The following is a 22,172-nucleotide window of genomic DNA, read 5'->3' as shown; positions in this document are numbered from 1 at the left end:
ATCTGTCTGAGCGGATAAAACTTGTGCTTGACTAAACTTACCAGCCTTATGCAAGCAGACATATGAAGAGGAAAAGTACATTATAACAGATGAAAAATTCCTCCATTTCTGGCTTGCTAGAGGAAGAAAATTAAAGACTCTATCATACTGATTTCCTTGTTTGTTTGTTATCTCTCTACAGGGTTTATTTCAGAGATTAGCTTTGAATTTCCTGTATTTGCTTTCCCTAGAGTTAGTAATTTTCTTGTTTTGTTTGTTTGCTTCATTTTCTATGGACTTGCCAATTACTCATTCCTCAATTCTATCTCCGTTGTCTCCCTTAAAAAAATCAACCTGACCTTGTGTTTGGGAGCCCCGTTGCCTAAGCATCATGCCTTTCTCAACATGCTCCCTCATTTTGGTCTAATGCGTCTTCCAGTGGATTTTTGAGAAAGAATTCAAGAGGAATGCCAATTTTGGAGATCCTTCTTGTTTGAAAATGTATTCATTCTATGCTTACATTTGCTTGATGGCTTAGTTGGAAATAGAATTCTAGATTGGAATTCATTATCCTTGGCAATTTGGAGATGTTAGTCTGCTCTGGGAGCTGAAACCATTTTGATTTCTGAACTGTTGTGTGTGACATCTTTTTTATATCTCTGTCTGTCTCTCTGTCGGTTTTTCCCAGCATGCCACAATTACATGATGATGTGAGGTGGTGCATGTCTATTTCCGGCCTTTACATGGGGCATTTGGTACACTTTGTCATCCTGAAAACTCGCACCATTCTTCTGGAATATCTTCCTGAATAATTTATTAATTTATTCCATTTCTTCTTCTATAATCCGTATTATTGAAGAAGTTAGATTACGTAAACTGGTACTCTAGTTTATGTGTGCAAGTATGTATATATGTATGTATCTGTGTGTGTAGTTTATTATATTTTACATATTTATATAGATTTAGATAGTAGATGTAGTTTTTATGCATGTATATATGAACTATATATTTTATTTCTCTCTCTTAGTATCCATTTTGTATCTTTTTTGTTTTATCTTCTGTGAAATTTTCTCTACTCTGTCTTTCAGACCTTTTATTGAATTTTTGTTTTTGCTATTTTTTTTCAAATCTCTAAGTGTCCTTTATTTTCTGACTGTTCCCTTATATAATACCTTGCATTTTTTCTCTCTGTGTCTAAAAATATTGCTCATAAAAGTATTGCTCAGTTTTTCTTTTATCTAGCTTGTTTTACCTGCATGGCCCCCGTGGTCCCAAATTCCTTTCTTCTCTTTGTCTTGATCCTCACCCTTTACTAAGAGGTGTACCAAGATACTTTGTGAATCTTAGTTGTCTGCTCATATTTAAGAATGGAATACTAAAAATCTTATAGAAAGCTCTGACCAAGTTGCTGGACTTCACACTAGGAAGATCTGGCTGGGATATATCCTTGGGAAACTCTTAAAGACACTATGTTTAGGTGTTTTCTCTTAGGCTTATCAGATGCCTAGGACAACTGTCCCCCACTTCTAATCCAACATTCATGCCTAGAGAGCAGAGGGGCAGCAGACAGCACCCTCAGAGCTAAATGATGTTTTAAGACATGGATCTCAGCGCTTACTATGTACATGTTCCTTAATTTCCCTGTTTTTAGTAAGAGTCCCCATCTTCAACTATGCTCATACCCAGCAGTTCAGAGACCCTCTGTTTCATATCCTCTCTGGAGAATAATTTTGCCAGTCTTCTGCTGAGACTGGAAAACGCTGTAGAAATCATATAGCTTTCTATTCATAAAGTGCAAAAGGGGGGTTGACACATTCAATAAATTTTCTTCTCGGCCTTCTTCACGGCCAGCATAGGATTGATATTTATGGTATATCAGTTAGAAATCGTTTCATTTCATTAGCATTTCTCAAATTTTGTTTCTCCTTTTGACCCCTGTTTTGGTGGTTTTATCTTTGAAAAAAATTTCTTTGGGTTTTATTTATTAAATGTTTTTAAAGAACTGAAAATAAACACTGTGTTTAATCAATTATCTTCATCAGGATATTATATATCTTATTTTTTTATAATGATACTATTTTTCTCTACCAACATTTACAAAAAGCCAAGCTTTAGTTATTTCTTGCTTAAATAAAATTTATCAAGAAATCAATAAAGCAGAGTTTGGATGGGTCAGGAACTCAAATCTTCCACTTGTATTCTAGATATGATTCCCTCTTGTGTTCAGGGACATCAATCTACCAATTTCCTTTCTCCTTATCACTCTGTCTCTGTCTCTTTCTCTACCACATTCTTTCTCCTTCATCTCTGTTATTTTGTGTAATGCATCAACCCCACCAAATACTTTTGTATTATTATTCTCATAATTTAAATAAAAGACCTCTTCTGACCCTGCTTCCCTTCCAGCTAATGCCATATTTGACTATTCTCCTTTATATCAAAAGTTATCTATATGAGCTTGTTTTTTCCAAACCTTCTGGTCAACTTTGCTTTAAATCAATGCCACCAGCCTTTTCCCCCTACCATTTCATCAACACTGCTCTTAACAAGGTGACTAGTAACCTCCACGTTATTAAATACTGTAGTCAGTCCCAGTCCTCATTTACTTAACCTATCAGACTATTGATCACATCCTTCTTGAAATACATTCCTCACTTGGCTGCCTGCACATTGCGTTTGTCAGGTTTTCCTTTTACATCTTAAGTCACTTCTTTTTTGTTTCCTGTGCTGTTTTTTATTTTTCAGTTTTACTATTTCCTAAATTTGGCGTATGCCAGAGATTTTTCCTTGTATTTATTCTCTGCTATATCTACTCCCACTTATTTGGTGTCTTATTCTGTCCTCTTACGTTAAACACCAAACGTAAGCAAATTCCAAATTGATACACCACATTCACATTTCTACCTCAATCCAACGTGCTAACATTGGCCTCCGAACTCTTACTCCCAAAACTTGCTCCTATTTAGGTCTTTCCCTCTGTATTCAGAACAGTCTGTACTGACAGTTGCCACTCCAAATCTTTGTAGTCATATTTACACCTTGCTTTCTTTCAAACCCCATATCCAGTTATCCAACAAATGGCATTAGCATCTGTATATGTACAGAATCTAACTACTTCTCACCACTGCGATTACCAAACTGTAACTACTACCATCCTTTTTCCAGTGCATTGCTATAGCACAGAGGTGCTTAACCAAGCTAGTTTTGCCTCCAAGACCTCCAAGGAGACCTTTGGCAATGTGTGGAGGATGCTGCTGAATAGCCTGTAATGCACAGGGCCCCCTCCTTACCTCACTCTGAATCCACCCATATGAACATGCAACACAAAATTATCTGGCTCAAAACATTAATAATGTTGATGTTGAGAAACTCAGTCATACAACCTCATGAGTATTTGTCTTGATTCCACCTGTCTCTCCTCTAGAAACTAGAATATTCCTATTAAAATGTAAATGAGATTTTTTGCCTCTTACGATGGAAGTCCTCTAATAGATCTTCAGTTCAGTGTTGTTTCATTTGCTCACTATTCATACTGATGTACACCTGAAAGAAGGTGTAGGATTTGAAACTAATTAGAGAGTTATGAATAAAACATTGAATAAACACTTATGTTAAGGGTTTCTACTTTTTTTGAGACAGAGAGAGAGAGAGAGAGGCACAGAGAGAGAGAGAGAGAGAGAGGGAGAGAGAATCCCAAGCAGACTCCAAGCTCCGTGCAGAGCCCAACATGGGGCTCGATCTCACAGTCATGAGTTCATGATGTGAGCCAAAATCAAGAGTCAGACACTCAACCAACTGAGCCACCCAGACACCCCAAGGGTTTCTGCTTCTATAGGAAGTAATACCCAATTCTTTCTCCAATTGTTATTTTATATGTGTGTGTGTGTGTGTGTGTGTGTGTGTGTGTGTGTGTATATATATATATATATATAATGTATATAAACCCAACTATACCAACCCAAATATGTTATATAATGTATATAAACCCAAATATATATATGTTATATAATGTATAAACACCCAAAGATAAATGGCCTAAATATTTTCAACCCTACACACAGTCTTTTATTAAACATTATTAATATTTGGAGAAACTTTTGTCCTGACTAGTCAAAGTAGATTTTCACACCAATATCAGCCCCCAAATATTGTTAAAATCTTTTAAAAATGAATAAAAATAGCAGTTCCAAGGAATTACGACAGTAACCAAGGTGTTTGCAACATAAGGGACAATATTCTGGAGAAAAGAAAAGCACAGATAGGTGATCACAACACTCCCCAGTGTTTTTCTCCTCCAGAAACTTGTCACTTCCCAAGCAGTATGAATGAAGAATTTGTAAAATTTAAAAATTAAAACAAAGAAACAAACACAGAAAATATCTCAAACAGAAATTTTGGTTGCTTCATGGTGCAAGGAAGACAAAAATTGGGGCTCAGAATTTTCCAGATAAAACGAACCTACTATACAACCTGACCTTGAATGGAGGCACTGGAAGGACTTTGCCCTGGTAATAAAAACAGAACACAATTGACCACCGATCAAAAAGACTGATATTCAGTCTCCATTCATATCCAGTCCTGATTGTATTCTGCTGTTTTTAGTTGCCTGCTTAGAAAAATAAATCTTCTTGGAAAAAAATATAAACGAATAAAACATTTATTTACATTGCAATGCATATTCAGTAAAATATTACCAGGAATAGCTGGAGCCAGGATCAAAACCCAGCTGAACATCAGACATTAGCAATAAGTCACAGCCAAGAGGAGTATGAAAGTTATTAGACAAGGGTTTTAAATAATTGTGATTAATATGTTAAAAAATAGATGACAAGATGGCAAATTTTAGAAGGGAAATGACATGTATTAAAAATCAGTTGGACAGAGAAAAACAAATACCATATGGATTCACTTATATGTAGAATCTAAAAAACAAAAGAAAGGAACAAACAAACAGAAACAGACTCATAAATACAAGAATAAACTGGTTGTTACCAGAAGGGAGGGAGATGAGGAGGATGGGCAAAATAGGTGAAGGGGATTAAGAGGTACAGATCTGCAGTTGTAAAACCAATAAGTCATGAAAATTAAAAGTACAGCATAGGAGATATAGTCAGTAATATCGTAATAACACTGTACGGTGACAGATGGTGACTGTTTATTATCGTGAGCATTGAGTAATGTATACAGTTGTCAAATCAGTATGTTGTGCACCTGAAACTAATATAATATTGTGTGTCAACTATACTGCAATAAAAGAGAATCAATTGGAAGTCTAGAGCTTAAAACCACAAAAGCTACAATTAAGAACAATAGAGATTGATTTAATACCAGATTAGATGTGGCAGAGAAAAGAATTAAGAAAATGGAGCGTGTGTAAACGGAAAATATCCAGACTGCAACATGGAGAGAAAATGCAATGAGAAATACAACAAAAGGACGTAAGGATATATTGGATATGAATAGTTCCAATATTGTGATACTGTAGTTCCAAAAGGACTGGAGAGGAGAGAAAGAAAATGAGGGATGGACAGTATTTGAAGAAGTATTTGCCAGAGATTTAAAAACAAACAAACAAACAAAAAACCTGAAAATGACAGCAGCCATCCTTTTCAGGAAATTCTATGAGCCCTAATTAGGGTAAACACAAAGGAAAGTTTAAGCACATAGTAGTGAAACCAAAAAAGAAAAGAAAAACTATCCTGATAAAATAGATACATTATCTTCAAAATAACAACAATAAGACTGGCAGTTGTTACAACAGAAATAAGAAAATCCGAAAGTCTGTGGAATGGCTTTTCCAATGGGCTGAAAGACCACAGTGATAAGAATTCAACTCCCAGCAAAAATATCCTCCCTAATGAACACAAATTAGAGATGCTTTCATACAAACAAAACCTCTGAGAATCCATCACTATCAAATGTACACTACAGGAAGTATTGATGACATCCCTATGGCTACAATAAAATATCCCAGATCAAAGCTTGTAAATGGAAGAAAAAATAAGAGGCATGGAAAGGGTTAGTATGTTCCTATGTAGGTTAAATTGAGATTCTGAGGACTTAGGAAGAGGACCAAATTTCAAGTATTCATTTCTAGCCTTCACAATATCAGAGGATTTTGTCACCTGTTTGAAGTGCTATTTGTACACTAGATTCCTTTATGTTGGTGTCTTAGCAACATTTCCTATAATGTCATTAGACAAATGAAGGCAGACTCACGTTTGTACAGAGTAAAGAAAGGTTTGGTGATTTTTCTTGTTTTTGTCCATTGTTGGAGAGAAGTTGATAACTTCAGAAATACTATTCTGAACAGTCACACTGAAAGATTATTACTCATAGATGAAAGTTTCAACTGAGTTGAAGGTACAAAAGAAAGAAACAAATACAAAGTGATGCAAAAGAATATTTTCCGGATGGTCAAGAAAGCCCAATTACATATTTTCTTGCCATTCCCTAGCTTCTAAAAATGTAGTTAGGGATCATAATGTGCAATTGATACATGGAAGAAGTCTCATTTGTGTTTAGAGAAATCATGTTGAGGAATTCTGACAGAATTTTTAATATTAGTTTTCATGTGTTTTGAGATGCTCATAACTGAAGATGTATTCTGGAAGCATCTTTGGCTATTACAGCAATATGAATTTGAGTAAAAAGCATTATAGATCTTATTAAACCTTTCATTTTACTTCTTCAGAACAGGATTATTAGATCAAGCTGTTTTTACATGATTTGTATCTCATGAAAAGAGATTGAAAATGGAAATATTAAAATTCTGTAATTTTATTAACTCTTCATGAATGTTTGTCATTAATATTTAGAATAATCTTCAAAAAGTGATAGGTCCTGGGCTCCTGGGTGGCTCAGACAGTTAAGCCTCCCACTCTTGATTTCGGCTCAGGTCATGATCTCATGGTTCCTGATATCCAGCCCCACATCGGGCTCTGGACTGACAGCAAGAAGCCTCTTGGGACACTCTCTCTCCCTCTCTCTCTGCCCCTCCCCTGTTGGCATGTATGTACAAGCACACCCATGTACTCGCATTGACACACACACCTCTCTCTCTCTCTCTCTGTCTCTCTCTCTCAAAATAAACTTAAAAAAAAAGTGGTGGGTCCTCATCATTTCATCACTTTACAAGCTGAATGGGAAAGATGCCCCCTTATTTTGTACATAAATTATTCACTAACTTCATCATTTCTTTCTGTTTTTCCTTTATTACAAATGAGTATTACACACAGAAAAGTAGAAAAAATAGTATAAGGAACTCTTATTCACCCATCACTCAGGGTTGTTAATCATCAACTCATTATCTATCTTTGTTTCATCCATACTCCCACCTACTACTTGCTCAGCATCCACCTCAGATATCTAGAGGCAAATCATAAACATCATAATTTCATGTGTAAATATTTCATAATGTATCTTTAAAAGAAAAGGGAATCTTCTTTTTAATACAATAATAAACCAGTTTTATTGTATTATAAAATTAACAATGATTCTGAATTATTTACAGTTCAAATTTACATGATTGTCTCATAAATATGCATTTCTATGTATATGTATATGCTAAGTAAATACACACAGATAAGTACGTATCCGTGTGTATGGTGTGTGTGTGTTAATTCTCTTCACCCATGACAATCCTACTTCCAAACATTGTTTTACAGAATCTTTATATCCCAAGATGTATTAAGAGGTGTTACATGGATTAAAACTGGTCCCTATCTAGTAAGCGTAGGAAACTGAGAATTAAATGTGCTTTAAGAAGTTTCTTTAATCCAAAATTCTCAGAGCTTTTAATATGCTAAAATGTACTGTGGCACTGTAAAGGCAGATATGGTATAGAGAATTAATTACACTTAAATAACCTCAAAAGTCCATTTTTATGTATTTATTTTTTGAAGCATTACTAACCAATTCCATTTTACTAGATACGACCTTTTCCTGGATCTAAAGCATTAGAGACTTTCTGACAATATATTTACATAACTTGGATTTTCCTTAAATAGAAATTTCAGGTTCAAATTTCAAAACCTGAAGCAGTATTTCTCAAAATGTGGTCCCTGGACTAACTACAGCAAAATCGACTGAAAAAGTGGCCTGTTAAAAGTCCATATTCTTGGTTCCCTTCACAGACCTACTGAATCAGTATTTCTGGTAGGAGTTGAGGATTTCACATTTTGAGCATGTTCTCTGAGGAGTTGTTATGGATGCTACAAAGTTTAAACTTCTAGAATTTCTACAAATACTTAAGGAATTTGCTACAAGAAGTAGAAGATGATTCAGAATGAAAAGGAGCAACTATCTTTTGTTCCAAGAGAAAGAGGCTTAAAGAATTTCAAAGTTTCACAGGTGGGAGAGTATAGCATAGGTGACTTCTTTCCTTTTTAATTTGTTATAATTCAGGCCATAATGGTCTCACTTATCCATAAATACAAGAAGTACTTCAGTCTTAACCATGAACTTCATGTTATTGTACCTACTCTATTGGTATTTAAGGACTCCCAGGAAAGGAGAAGACTAAATGTGTGTGTATATACCTCCCTCCACTCCCTGAGAGTGATTTGAATGGTTTGGAAAAAAATAAAAATAAAAGTCTCTGATATTAGAATTTCTTAAGAGTGCAAGTGTTTGCAAAGGAGCAGTCTCGACTGGTTAAGGAACTAAAGAATAGTCCTTGTTTTTTTCCTAAAATGGCATTAAAGGTTCTGTATATTTCTGCTGCACAAGAACCACTCTCCCCTTCTCTGCGAGTGTGATTTTGTCCCTGCGGGGTATTCACTTGGAATTGTGAGCCCGGAGCTGCGCGTGGTTGTAGGAGAGAGAGCTCTGTAGGGTAGCAATGAGCAGCCTCGTGGCTCAGAGCCACCTACACAGGATTAGGGCAGATCTGCATGTGGTGTGGGGCGAAGACACAGTAGGTAAAAGACTTCTTGTCCAAGCACCCCCTCACCCACAAGGAGACTATGCGTAGGGGAATGACGCTCGGGTAATCATCTATGCTCCTCTTTTGGATAAAAAAGCCTATTTACATAGAAGCTATTTCTTTTTAAATATAATCTATTTTTCCACCCTACAGATAATGGTATGTCTCTGCTTCATATTTTCAACGCTTCCCATTTTCTTTCCGCAAAAAGAGTACATTTCTAAGCGTGTCACCCAGGACTAGCTTCATTGGTGTGCGGCTCCTCCGCATAGGACCCTGTGCTGAGCAAGGCCCCGTTTTGGTTTATCGCCCTGATGTCACTGTCCTGAAATGCTTAGTCATCTTGTCTCTGAAGTCCTACTTTGTCAGTGAAGTCTACCGGGACAGCGGAGCATGCGCGCAAGCAGAGGAACTATACTGGGTGGCGGCAGGTGGGCCCACGTGAGGTTCAGCAGCAGCAGCCCATTTGCAAACAGGCTCAGCCCTATGGACCAAGCAGACAGTGTCCACGCCTAAGAGTCGGTACCGTGTAGACCCCCCTGCCTCGTGGCAGTCAGGAGTTCTGAGGCCCTGAAAGTGGGTCCATCAGGTTGGTGGAGGTGATGGTCACAGCAGCCCCAGAAGTTTCAGTGGCCGACTGCAAAGGGCCTCACAGGAGCAAGGAGCTCAAAGCAGTCAGTGCCAGGAAGTAATGTTGAGAGGCCCGCTGGCCCAGAGTCCATGTAATCTTTGTGACATTTGCACAAATAGTGACTCTTCAACCTGAGCCCCAGGACGGAACTGTCAGTGTTCAGGCAGTAACTTTGTTAGCAAAGACTTACAAAATAATTGCCTGCACCTGAGCATTGCAATAAGGCATATCACAGAGTTATTCACATTCTTCAAAGAGTTTAGCATACCTTGTTTTTGAACATTTGTCCAACATTGGAAAGCTAATATCCAGAGGCTTAAAAGCAGAAATTAAATGTAAAGACTTTTCCACTCAATGGTAAAGAACACTTTTTATAGGAAGCTCCAGGTGACCTAATTATTAATGAGTGTTTCCCTGTAACTGAAGATAAGGCAAGAGAATGCGTAAACAGGCATTTTGGAGTATACACAAGTCATGAAGACACTTTCAGTGTCTTGTACAGCCTTCAGAAGTTACAGGGTATGTCAGAAGAGCATTAAAGTTCCACTGTTTACATTTACACCTAAAATTTAATTCAGAATTACACGAAATGCATTTGGATGAAGAGTTAAATCTTCTAAGAAATATTGTCCCATGAGAATCATCAGCTGTAGATGTTCTAAAATTTATATTTCAAAATATATCTATCCCAATGTTGTCACATCCTGTAAACTACTGTTTACAGTCCTGTAACAGTTATATCAGTAGAAAGATGCTTTGCAAAATCAAATATCGAAAAATATTTGTAATTTTGCATTCATCATGAGCAACCGATACCGGTTACTTCAAGTGAAAATGAAATTGCGTAAAACAAATTCTAATAATTTAAGAAGCACATTTGTGGAAAGGTGAGAGAAAGCTTAGATCAAGCCAGATATAACTTTAATAAGGCATTATTTAATGTATTATATAAAACTGACAACAAAAATATATATATATTTTGCAATTTGTAAGTTTATGTTGCTCCAATGCATCACTATTACCCTATTACATTTTATAAGTTATACAACATTCCTAAAGAAAGTTGCTTTATATTCAGTACATTTTTTTAAGTTTATTTATTTTGTGAGAGACAAGAGTGGGGAGGGACACAGAGAGGGAGAGAGAGAATCCCAAGCAGCCTCTGGGCTGTCTGTGCAGAGCACAACATGGCGTTCAGTCTCCCAAACCTTGAGATCATGACCTGAGCCAGAGTCGGATGCTTAACTGACTGAGCCACCCAAGTCACCCCACATTTTCATTTCACACTGTGACCCACAAATTATGTAGCAGATCCTAAAGATATTTCAGGCTTATGTCTTCACTATGACTATGACTATGACCCAGGTTCGTATTTTCCAATTTTACTCCTGTATTACTCTCTAATACTGGGATTTCTAGCAATGACTGCCCTGCACGTACTATGTTTCTTCTTCGCACAGATTCTTTGTAAATGCTCTTGCATCTTGCTGGTATGGGCACCTTCTCCCTACCTGCTGTCTTTACCAAAACTCCTATTTGCCTTTTACTCTCAGCTAAAACAACTCTTTCTCAATAAACTGACCCCTCAGGATTCCCCATTTTAATGGAATCATTCACTTCTAATATATGACACTTATCACAGCTGTAATTATGTACCCATTAATATGATTTGATTCATGCCAACTTCCTACTTTAAACTTAAATCTCTGTGAAAGCAGGCACTGTATGGTTTTTATTTGTTGCTGATTTTTTTCCTTCACATTCCTTTGTATTTCCAATACTTAGCAGATTGCTAGAATTTGGTAGGTGCTCAGTAAATACCAGTTAATAAGTGAAATAACTAGTGATGATATCTAAACATTATAAATTATAATAATACAAATATTTCTTATTCATGAAGTTTTAGTCATTATTAGTGTCCTACCGATGAGCTATGTATACAGGGAATGATTTGTCTCACTTTGCTACTTTGTGGTGCCATAAATGGAAGGAGTTGCTGTCATTTTTAATGTTTGAAAATTACTTTAATTGCATGATCTAAAACTTTAAATCAGAGCAGTTTTGCTCAACCAACGCATCCAATTAGCCAACTCATCCTCCCATAAATGTAAATAAGACATTAGTGATACATTCTTTTTCCAAGAAATTACATCAGGAAAATATTTTCTAGTTCCAAAAAGTGTTCTTGAAACCTGGTTATCATTTATCCTTACTTTGCGGGAGAGCAGTGAAGAAGGCTTGAAATTAGGAATGGATTGAGTCCACAGAATCATTCTTCAAACTTTTCTCCAAAAATAATTAGAATGAAAAGTGTATGCATCTAATATAATAAAGGAGAGAACATTTTTAAATTATGTAAACATAAAGATACATCTGAGGTAGATTGAGTTAGATTTTCTGTGTTATATTCAGAAATACAGTATGTGTTTTTATTTTTCCATGGCTCTCTTATCAATACATACCTTAAAACCCAAGATTATTAATTTCTATTTTTTGCTCCTGAACTTTTACCAAGGTAACAGTTGCAATTTTTAAATATTAGAGTAAGACTTAGCATTCTGTTGATAGAACACAGAGGCACACGAATCCATTTGAACACAGAAATTCAGGCTCAGTACAGTTTGGATTCTGGAGTAGCATGAATAAGACAGAAGGAAAGTAAAATGTTCAGTCCATCTCCTTTAGGGTTAAACTTTATCTTACAAATGATCTTTAGAGAAACAGATCTGCCAGTCTCCCATTTCACAGTTTTGAAACTTCCTTAGGTACAGTATTTTTTTTCAGTAGAATTTTCCCAAACCCCTGTTTCTTAAATGTAAATTCCTTAAAAAAATATTTTATTTTGGTCAGATAGTGCATATCTGTGTCCAAGTGTATGTCCAGGCCTTCTTTATGGTTACTGAATTTCCTATTCAGTCAATCTTTAGCCCTCTAAAATCAGAAGTATTTATTTTGTTATAAAAAAAAATGTAGTCAGATGTGATCTATTACTATGAGTCTCTTTAAAATTTTGTTTAATGTCTATTTATTTTTGAGAGACACAGAGACAGAATGTGAGTGGGCTGGGGCAGAGAAAGATGGAGGCACAGAATCTGAAGCATTATCCAGGCTCCGAGCTGTCAGCACAGAGCCTGACATGGGGCCCATACTCATGAGCTGTGAGATCATGACCTGAGCTGGAGTCAGATGCTCAGCTGACTGAGCCACCCAGGCGCCCCACTATGCGTGTCTTTTAATCAGGGAAATCAGGACTCTCAAGTTCAACTAGAGTATTTTTGGAAATGAGCTTTGAAATGTTGGTCACTGGAACACTAGGACTTGTAGAACAATGGTTGACATTGTGACTGATGTTTCTGGGGGGAAGTTTTTTTTTTTTTTAATGTTTATTTATTTTTGAGAGAGAGAGAGAGAGAGAGAGAGAGAGAGAGTGGGAGAGGGGAAGACAGAGAGGTAGACAGAGGATCCAAAGAGGGCTCTGCGCTAATAGCAGAGAGCCTGATGTGAGGCTTGAACTTACAAACCATAAGATCATGAACTGAGCCCAGGTTGGATGCTTAAGTGACTGAGCCACCCCAGTGGCCCAGGGAAGCCACTCAGGGAAGATCAGGTAAGATTTTTGACAGATGTATAATTCTGATGTTGCAAAATCTGGATAAGAGAGGGAAAACATGCATCTTTACTATTCATGTTGCATCTTTAGGTGAAATAGAAAATTATGATCACAACTGTGTCAGAAATAGGACATATATTATATTCACACCAGTAAATATAAGATTATGATTATATTTAATAAGTACCATTTAATAGGTAAATGGTAGAATATATGATTATAATTCTCTACATAAACTATTGTAGTTATCATCTTAATGACATCCTTTTTCTCCTAGTATATGAAACTAACACAGACTAGGGCTGCAACCAGTATGTGGATTTTAATGTTGCACCTAGAATTTTAGAATTAAAAAAAAACTGTGTGGTGCATTTTTCATATACAAAATGCTGTCTTTTGAAGTCCAGAGTTTTCTATAAACTACTTATTTTTGTATAAAATATGAGTAAAACCATGTCTTACTTGTATGACAAGTAATAAGCTACACTGATTAATGCAGAAATATTTGAATACAAGGGGAATACAGTTATTCCTACTGAATATGGTAGAGTTCTAAGTTGTACTTATACAATTTCAAACAATTGCATGACCATTCAAAATATGCATTTTATTGCCATATGCTCACATTTTATAAGCTTTTCATAATAATAATATTTTTTCTCAACAGAGAGGACTGTTATTACCATTCCACCTTCCAAAATGGATGTTACAGTTGGAGAGAGTATAGTCCTACCATGCCAGGTGTCCCATGACCCCTCCATTGAAGTTATATTTATATGGTCTTTCAATGGAGATGTCATAGACTTAAAAAAAGGAGTGGCTCATTTTGAAAGGATTGGAGGAGTAAGTTGCCCAAATTTTTAAGTACTTAATAAAATAAATCAAGTCTTTTCACGTGAATCAACATCTTCCATAATTATTCTCCCCATATTTATTTGCATGGATAACCCCTGTTTATGAAGCTGCATCTGTTTTTGTTTTATTTTGTTTTATGACTTTCATAGTAACGCTTGTGTTCTAGATAATTAAGGGGATAGGAAAAGGGATCATATAGGAGCAACGACAATGATACTAGTATATCTCTTAATTTCAAAGCTGTCCCATATTTAATATTTATCCAGCTGTAAAAAAAAAATGGGCCCTGCTGGGTATGATTATGTTTTATCCCCTTTTCGCTTTCTATCTGCAGGAATCTGTTGGGGATTTGATGATAAGGAATATTCAGTTAAATCATTCAGGAAAATATCTATGCACAGTGAAAACAACTCTGGAAAGTTTATCTGCTGTGGCTGATATCATTGTTAGAGGTAAGCATAATGGTGGAAACAAATGAGCACTTTATTCACAGCAAAAAATGTTAATAAGTGAATGGTAGATCTCTGAGTAACCATATCATGATAAAGAAGTGAGATAAAAATACAGATTTTTTATTTTCTAAACCTCAGGACTCCATGGCATATGTAGTGTGGATATGGATATTGAATGGAGTAGGTTTTGTGTATTTATAACAAACGATCAGTCTCAGCAAGCAGTGTCAGTCAATAAAACGTAGCCATGCCTTCTATCTATCATAAAGCATTCTTATCAGAAGAGGGTCAAAGTGATACATTCCTGTAGTTCTCTATATAAGTCTCGTTTACTCAAGGTACCTTTTGAAAAAGGAATAGATGAAAGATGTTCCCAATTTTTGAGAGTTCTCAATTTTTCAGAGTAGCTCCCTAATAATGGGAGATATTCACCCATCTCATGATTGAAATTTTCTAATCTTCAAAGGAACCATTTCTAAATTAGTATCTCACCATGTAAACTGAACTAATAGGGCTTTATCTCACATAACTTGTTAACAATACCTTGTGTTCAATATTGTATTTTCTAAGCGTAAGAGAGAAAAATAAACTGCCCCGTCCCAAATCAATGAATTTAATAATTTTCAATATAGTTATCATCCAACGTATTTTTCAAGGTCCACCAGGTCCCCCTGAGGATGTAAGAGTGGAACACATTTCCAGTACTACTTCTCAACTAAGCTGGAGACCAGGCTCAGATAATAATAGTCCCATTCAAATATTTACTGTTCAGGCTCGGACACCATTTTCTGTGGGTTGGCAGGCTGTTTCGACTGGTAAGTGACACCAGGGTTTGGGGGTAATTTTCTAAAACAGGTGTATCTGTTTGTTCAATTGGTTGATATTAAGTAGTGCTGGTTTTCCTGCCTGAATCCCCCCCTCTTTTCAGTTCCAGAAATTCTCAATGGTAAGACGTACAATGCAACAGTGGTTGGTTTGAGTCCTTGGGTGGAATATGAATTTCGTGTCGTTGCTGGGAACAGCATTGGGATCGGAGAACCAAGTAAAGCATCAGAATTGTTAAGAACCAAAGCGTCAGGTAAGAAATTAATGTCTTCTAAACACGCTCTCTGTGCTAATAGCAGAGAGCCTGACGTGAGGCTTGAACTTACAAACCATAAGATCATGAACTGAGTCCAGGTTGGATGCTTAAGTGACTGAGCCACCCCAGTGGCCCAGGGAAGCCACTCAGGGAAGATCAGGTAAGATTTTTGACAGATGTATAATTCTGATGTTGCAAAATCTGGATAAGAAAGGGAAAACATGCATCTTTACTATTCATTTTGCATCTTTAGGTGAAATAGAAAATTATGATCACAACTGTATCAGAAATAGGACATATATTATATCCACACCAGTAAATATAAGATTATGATTATATTTAATAAGTACCATTTAATAGGAAAATGGTAGAATATATGATTATAATTCTCTACATAAACTATTGTAGTTATCATCTTAATGACATCCTTTTTCTCCTAGTATATGAAATTAACACAGACTAAGGCTGCAACCAGTATGTGGATTTTAATGTTGCACCTAGAATTTTAGAATTAAAAAAAAACTGTGTGGTGCATTTTTCATATACAGAATGCTGTCTTTTGAAGTCCAGAGTTTTCTATAAACTACTTATTTTTACATAAAATATGAGTAAAACTATGTCTTTTATGACAAGTAATCTACACTGATTAATGCAGAAATATTTGAATACAAGGGGATTACAGTTGTTCTTTATGGTATCGATCTTACAAAGAAAAAGTAAGAAGTATTTTTATGGGTCTTGTAGGATTTGGGGCCCCAAATCAGTGACAGGAAACCAGCAGCTTTCATTTTCACATTTTTAGGTACACAAAGCAAGGAATATTTTCTCCTAAATATAAGTTCAATGAGAGATGATTACAGCTAAGCAGGCATATCAAAAATAAGAGTTTTTCAGAAACTGTCCTCTCATCTCATCTATTTTCTAGCCAAACTCCAGCAGGGAATCTGTACATTTGTAGATGCAAATGAGTTAGTGCTTGTTTCATTAAATGTTGTAGCCAAGAATTAATTGAGACTCTGTTGGTGCAGTCAGCCACACATTTCCATCTATTTCTCAACTCTGACCTAGTTGCAGCTTCATTGAGCAATAGTATAAATTATTTCCCATGCAAATGAGGTAAATCCTGAGCTCATTTAACAGAAGCACTAATTGAGCATCAGCTGGTTCACTGAACAGCAAAATACAGGTGGAACCTGGCTCAGAAATCACCCCTTCTTAAGTTTTTTTCAATGGATCCGTTTTGTTCCACTCCTAACTTTACATCCAGGGTCACATTTGATCTTCTTGCTACATACCGCTGACAAATTCACTTTCTTACTCAGCGACATAAGTAAGGGATCGCTCTGTTGTCACTGGCTCAGCTTAACAAGCACAAACTAATTCAATTAAGTGTGCTCAACTGTCCGATGTCAGTGAGGCTTTTCCAAGTTAAAGATAATATAAGTATTTTTATTTTAGAATTGGAACTGAAAACAACGTATTTGACAGTAATATCTTAAGTTAAATCATCCTAGCAGTTTAGAGGTGAGAGGAGAGTCATTCATTTTACAGAGGAGGAAAAGAAAGATCAGGATCATGGCTGACTGTTTCAGACAGAGGCAGGATTTGAACTCAGACCTTGAGACTTGGGCATCAGCGTTCTCCATAACCATGGGTCTTAATCTAGATGAGCAAGAGATTGGCATAAGGAGATGTGTATATATAGAAATTCCCAGGCCTTACCATAGACTGTTTGGAAAAGAATCTCCAGGGGTCGCCTATGACTTGATATTAGCTTGAGTTTTAGGTCATTTGTTTACAGCTTATTTCTATCATGGTAGCTTTGGCAGGCTTGACTCTAATACTAAAGTTTTACAGTAAGGATTGTACATTACTTTCTATTAACCATTGACACTCTTCTTTCAGTAGCATAATGAGACTCGATGTTCATAATAATTACCCTGAGGTTCTGAATCATAATGAATGAAGTGTGTTCTTTTTCCTTTCCTTTCCTTTCCTTTCCTTTCCTTTCCTTTCCTTTCCTTTCCTTTCCTTTCCTTTCCTTCCCTTCCCTTCCCTTCCCTTCCCTTCCCTTCCTTTTCTTTTCTTTTCTTTTCTTTTCTTTTCTTTTCTTTTCTTTTCTTTTCTTTTCTTTTCTTTTCTTTTCTGTTGTAGCTCCTTAAAGACCCTTCTCCCTAGTATGGTTTTAGTTTAATATGGTTCATTTGAAAATGGAATAAAAAAGGAACTTTATTAGCCGGAATATTGGAAACTTGGTAAAAAGCAAATTAAAGTTTACTCTAAAATAATTTCCTTATGTGTCTACACTATTTAATGGTTCTGAAAAAGTGTTACCATATGTTGTCAAGTACCAGAAAACTTGCAACTATAGAACCCACTCTGATTTACGTTGTTTTTGGCCAAAGGCCATGGAAGACTTAGAAAGTAGGGTCTAGGTACAAGACAATCTTTTAAATACATGTGAAGGTTAAAGCAGGCAAGGTTAGGGTATATTTGAATATGAAAATGGGTCATGCCTGACAGGTGCTATTATTAAAAAGAACAATTAGACTATCATATCACTATGCTGTTTCTGAAGTTCAACATCTGTATCAAATGGCAGTAAATACAATAAGTAGTCTAGGTTTGTCTGAATGGTTTCCAAAGTGGGAAAAAAAATTTGAAATGGGCAATTAAACATTGCATATTTTAATTCCTGCCTACCAGTCGGCGAACGTGCTCAGGCACGCCCACCCTCCCACCTCTGGATTTTAATCCAAATGGTCAAAGACAGATAATTGCATATGTTTCAACATTTAGAAAATATATCCTGCAGGAGCACCTGGGTGGCTCAGTCCACTGAGTGACTCTTGATTTTAGCTTAGGTCATGATCTCACAGTTTGTGGGTTCATTGCTCTGTAGGGCTCTGCACTGATGGTGCTTAGCCTGCCATCTCTCTTCCTCGCTCTCTTAAAATGAATAAATAAGCTTTAAGCTTATATATATATCCTGCAGAGCTATCCATTATCACAGCGTTAGGATACATCTGCCATTATTCCATGAAAGGATTATATTTTAACATTTCCACATGTGTAAAGTAAAACCCCATTCTGATGATATACAAGGCCCACATATACCACTGTCATCAATTTTGTAATTTTCCTCAGACTACTTATTATTCATTATACTAGTCCTCACAAGGGTATACTTGAAGGGCATAATTGTTTTCTAATTCACAAAAATGATCGTCATCTGGAATGTTCTACCACAGAGCCTTAGAGTCCTAGAGTTAAACGGAGAATATCCCCTCAGTCACATCCCTGACAGGAGGCCGCGTCCTTAGCTGGCAAGTGAAAGGTTAGGGGGAAGAAACCTTCCTGTTCTGTACTGAGAGATGTGAGATTTAAACACAGAGTTATAATTACAATACTTACTTACATATTTTTAAGAATGTATTTTTAAATGTTAAACTATCTTGATGACTAAAAAAAAAGAAAAATCATTTTAGTTTGTTTATTAAAAAAAGAATTAATTAATATACTGCCTCAGTAACTTGTTTACAGCACAACTGTATAATTAGGCCCTAAATCAGCAGTGTCACTGTTACCATCTGAATGGAACATCATTTTGCCAATTAGTAGATGATGCATAATAATGTCAAATACACGATGTTACTTGATTTTTAATTAATTTTGGAGCCAGGGTGCTCATGTATCAAACACAACTGTGTCCTCTCTCTTAGAAATTTGGATATGTGTAAACATAATTTATGTTCATTAAAAATGCAAGACTGTCTCACAATGTGCAGGATGAAATGTTGAAAGGTGAAATCTAAAAACAAAATGCCTCCTGATGAAGATGTACTTTAATAATTGCCATCCCACATTTCTTTTGGTTGCTTTCAGTGCCTGTTGTGGCGCCAACAAACATCAACGGAGGTGGAGGAAGTCGTTCGGAACTCGTCATTACGTGGGAGGTAATTTTCTGTCCAACTGAGTTATTTTGAAAGAAAAAGATTTAGCTGGCCAGGAAGAATACTGAAAAACAAAAAGATTTATTTGATCACTACGGAGAATATATAAAAATACATGGTATAAAAGACTCCCCATGATGAATTACTTAGAGGAGGTATTGGAAACTCTTCTTATTTCTACTCAAGTGAGAAAGGATAACGGACTCAACACAATTCTCTCCCACATATAAGAAAAACAACTTCAATGTCTATTTCAGGTTTGTCAGTAGCATTTTAATTATTACTTGAGGGACTAGACATTATTGTGTTTATTGTCTCTGGGACTATTGTGTACGAGTTAGACTCTGTAGCGTGCAAGTAGAAAGTTCTTCTCCTATCACTGTTCTTTAAGGCCTTCCCTGCATCTAGATAAAAGCTTGAGCAAATGGTGTAGCTTTTGTGATTATTATCCTTATGAATTAACATATGGGCTCATTTTTATACTTGTTATAAATTTCAGCCTGGTTTATTACCATAAACTATAGACTTTCCTCCAACGTAACGTTTCTTGTTTCTGGTAGCTTGGGTTTGCCTCAACCTAGGGCTTCTACGGTGTGAAAGGCAATGTAGAGTCAGATCTTTACCTATTCCCCATTCTGCTGTTGAATTTCTCCGTCCTCATTCACTGTTACCTCTTGCTTCTCCAGAGTTATAGTGGGTTTGGGCTGGGAGAAGAGGAAAAGTACTGAAAAGATCCTGACTGCTGGTACACTTGTAATTTGATTTTGGTGTATTCCAAAAGTGGCAAATGACCAGACGCTGTTATTTTTTTATTAAGTTTTTAATTTTAATTCCAGTGTAGTTAACATACAATGGGATATTAGTTACAGGTGTACAATGTAGTGACATTAATATAGAGCACATTATTTAGTGCCCATCATGAGAAGTGTGCTCTTCAATCCCCATCACCTGTTTCACCGCCCCCCCCACTTCCCCCTCCCCCAGCATCAGATGCTGTTATTTTATAGTGTACTTGGTTTTTTTTTGTTTGCTTCTGTTTTTTGGTTGGGGGAGTGGGGCATCCAGAAGATCCCCCACTGGGGACTCCTAGTTATAATTCCTTGGTGCAAAGCCAATTGACTGCTGAAAAGTCTCCTCAATTCCTGGGGTCTGCATGGTTCATACTAGCCTCTTCTAGAGTAGATTATCTTTCTCTTCTAGATGGTCTTTGTGGATAGAGTTCCTTTCAAAGCTGCTCATGGACAGGTCCCTTGCATGAAATGCACATTTACCCTCAGCAAACACCTTTGCTCTGTGTTCATTATGAGTGTAGTACATGCCTGCCTAACCTCTCTTTTCACTCTGCCACCATGTGCTGTCCAGATCTCTCTCCCCTTTACAAGTTTCTCAGGCATTTCTTAGTTAAAAGAACCCATGTGTCCCAAATTCCAGAGAGCACATACCGGCTGGTTCTTTGTGAGGCCTCTTCAGATGGTTAGGCAAATGATAAGAAGTGACCTCTTTAGGGGTGCCTGGGTGGCTCAGTCTCTTAAGCGGCTGACTTCAGCTCAGGTCATGATCTCACGTTCTGTGAGTTCGAGCCCTGCGTTGGGGTCTGTGCTGACAGCTCAGAGCCTGGAGCCTGCTTCTGATTCTGTGTCTTCCTCTCTCTCTGCCCCTTCCCTGCTTGTGCTTTGTCTCCCTCTCTCTCAAAAATAATAAACATTAAAAAAATTAAAAAAAAAAAGGAAGTGGTCCCTTTACTTTCCCTTGGTAGAGGGGTAGGAATGCACAGCTTTTTCTACAACTGTGTGAGAGGAGATATTTTCCTACTAATCTATCCCTAAAGAAACAGACACTCCTTTGATATACATTTGTCATAGAGGATGGGCTAAATTTTGCCTATCAATGGCTTGATGTCTCTCCTTGGAATGCATATTGTGTCATAACTTTGTTGTCAGCTTTGAGCCTCAGGTGTAACTGATAAAAGAGCCCTGCCCTTTTTTATTACCTGTGTACATGTTTTTGGCATTTTGATAACAACTTTCATACTGCCAAAGCATCCACTTACTTGGACTTTTTAACATTACACTTAAGAGCATGATGGCCATGGATGTTTTAATTAAAAACCATCACGGCTGACATGCACAAGAGGGGACATTTTACAATGTCTGAAGACACATTTGGTTGTTACAAAGAAGTTGGGGGAGGCTTGCTTTTGAGCGGAGGCCAGGGCGCAATGCACAGGACAGCCCCCACCACACGGAATGTCTGGCCCAAAATGCCAACAATGCCGAGGTGTAGAACCCTGTTTCTGTAAGTGTAATTCATTGCATCTGTAAATGATCTTGCAGTAGCAAAAGACCTTTTATATCTACATGGTCCGTTTTATTCCTTACAGAATTCCATTAAATATAGAGAAAGAGGAGTAGTGGTACAAACCCTTTCTGTCTGTGAGGAAACTGGTGCACAGAGATATTGTTTTCTCTAAGTTGTACATGACAGAGCCAGAAGCCAGGTGTAGCTACTCTGAAAGTCATCCATTCTTTGGAACATGTAGTTTCATGTACACATTGTGAACCCAGCACAGTGCCTGGAATGTGGTATGGCATGTCCAAGTACCTATTGGATGGGTGGATGTGTTCTGACAGAGAAGACACTCTCAGAGGCCTGAGGGAGAGGGAACAACCCTTGTAGAGCACGTAC

The 22,172-nt window shown here is 36.8% G+C and overlaps 1 protein-coding gene across 1 annotated transcript in view; it reads left to right on the top strand.

Moving 5' to 3' along the window:
* The window catches only part of LOC106969531 (contactin-6), a 280,443-nt gene that overhangs the window by 239,994 nt on the left and 18,277 nt on the right, over positions 1 to 22,172 (top strand). Inside the window, 5 exon segments of the mRNA XM_053219040.1 lie at positions 13,814 to 13,989; positions 14,336 to 14,453; positions 15,110 to 15,268; positions 15,382 to 15,531; positions 19,420 to 19,490. Coding sequence (XP_053075015.1) covers positions 13,814 to 13,989; positions 14,336 to 14,453; positions 15,110 to 15,268; positions 15,382 to 15,531; positions 19,420 to 19,490 — 674 coding nt within the window.

Source organism: Acinonyx jubatus, chromosome A2 (assembly GCF_027475565.1).
Source record: "Acinonyx jubatus isolate Ajub_Pintada_27869175 chromosome A2, VMU_Ajub_asm_v1.0, whole genome shotgun sequence".
In the NCBI taxonomy this organism is placed as follows: Eukaryota; Metazoa; Chordata; class Mammalia; order Carnivora; family Felidae; genus Acinonyx; species Acinonyx jubatus.
Note: the sequence above shows the minus strand (reverse complement) of the source record. Positions and strands in the feature narration are given on the sequence as shown.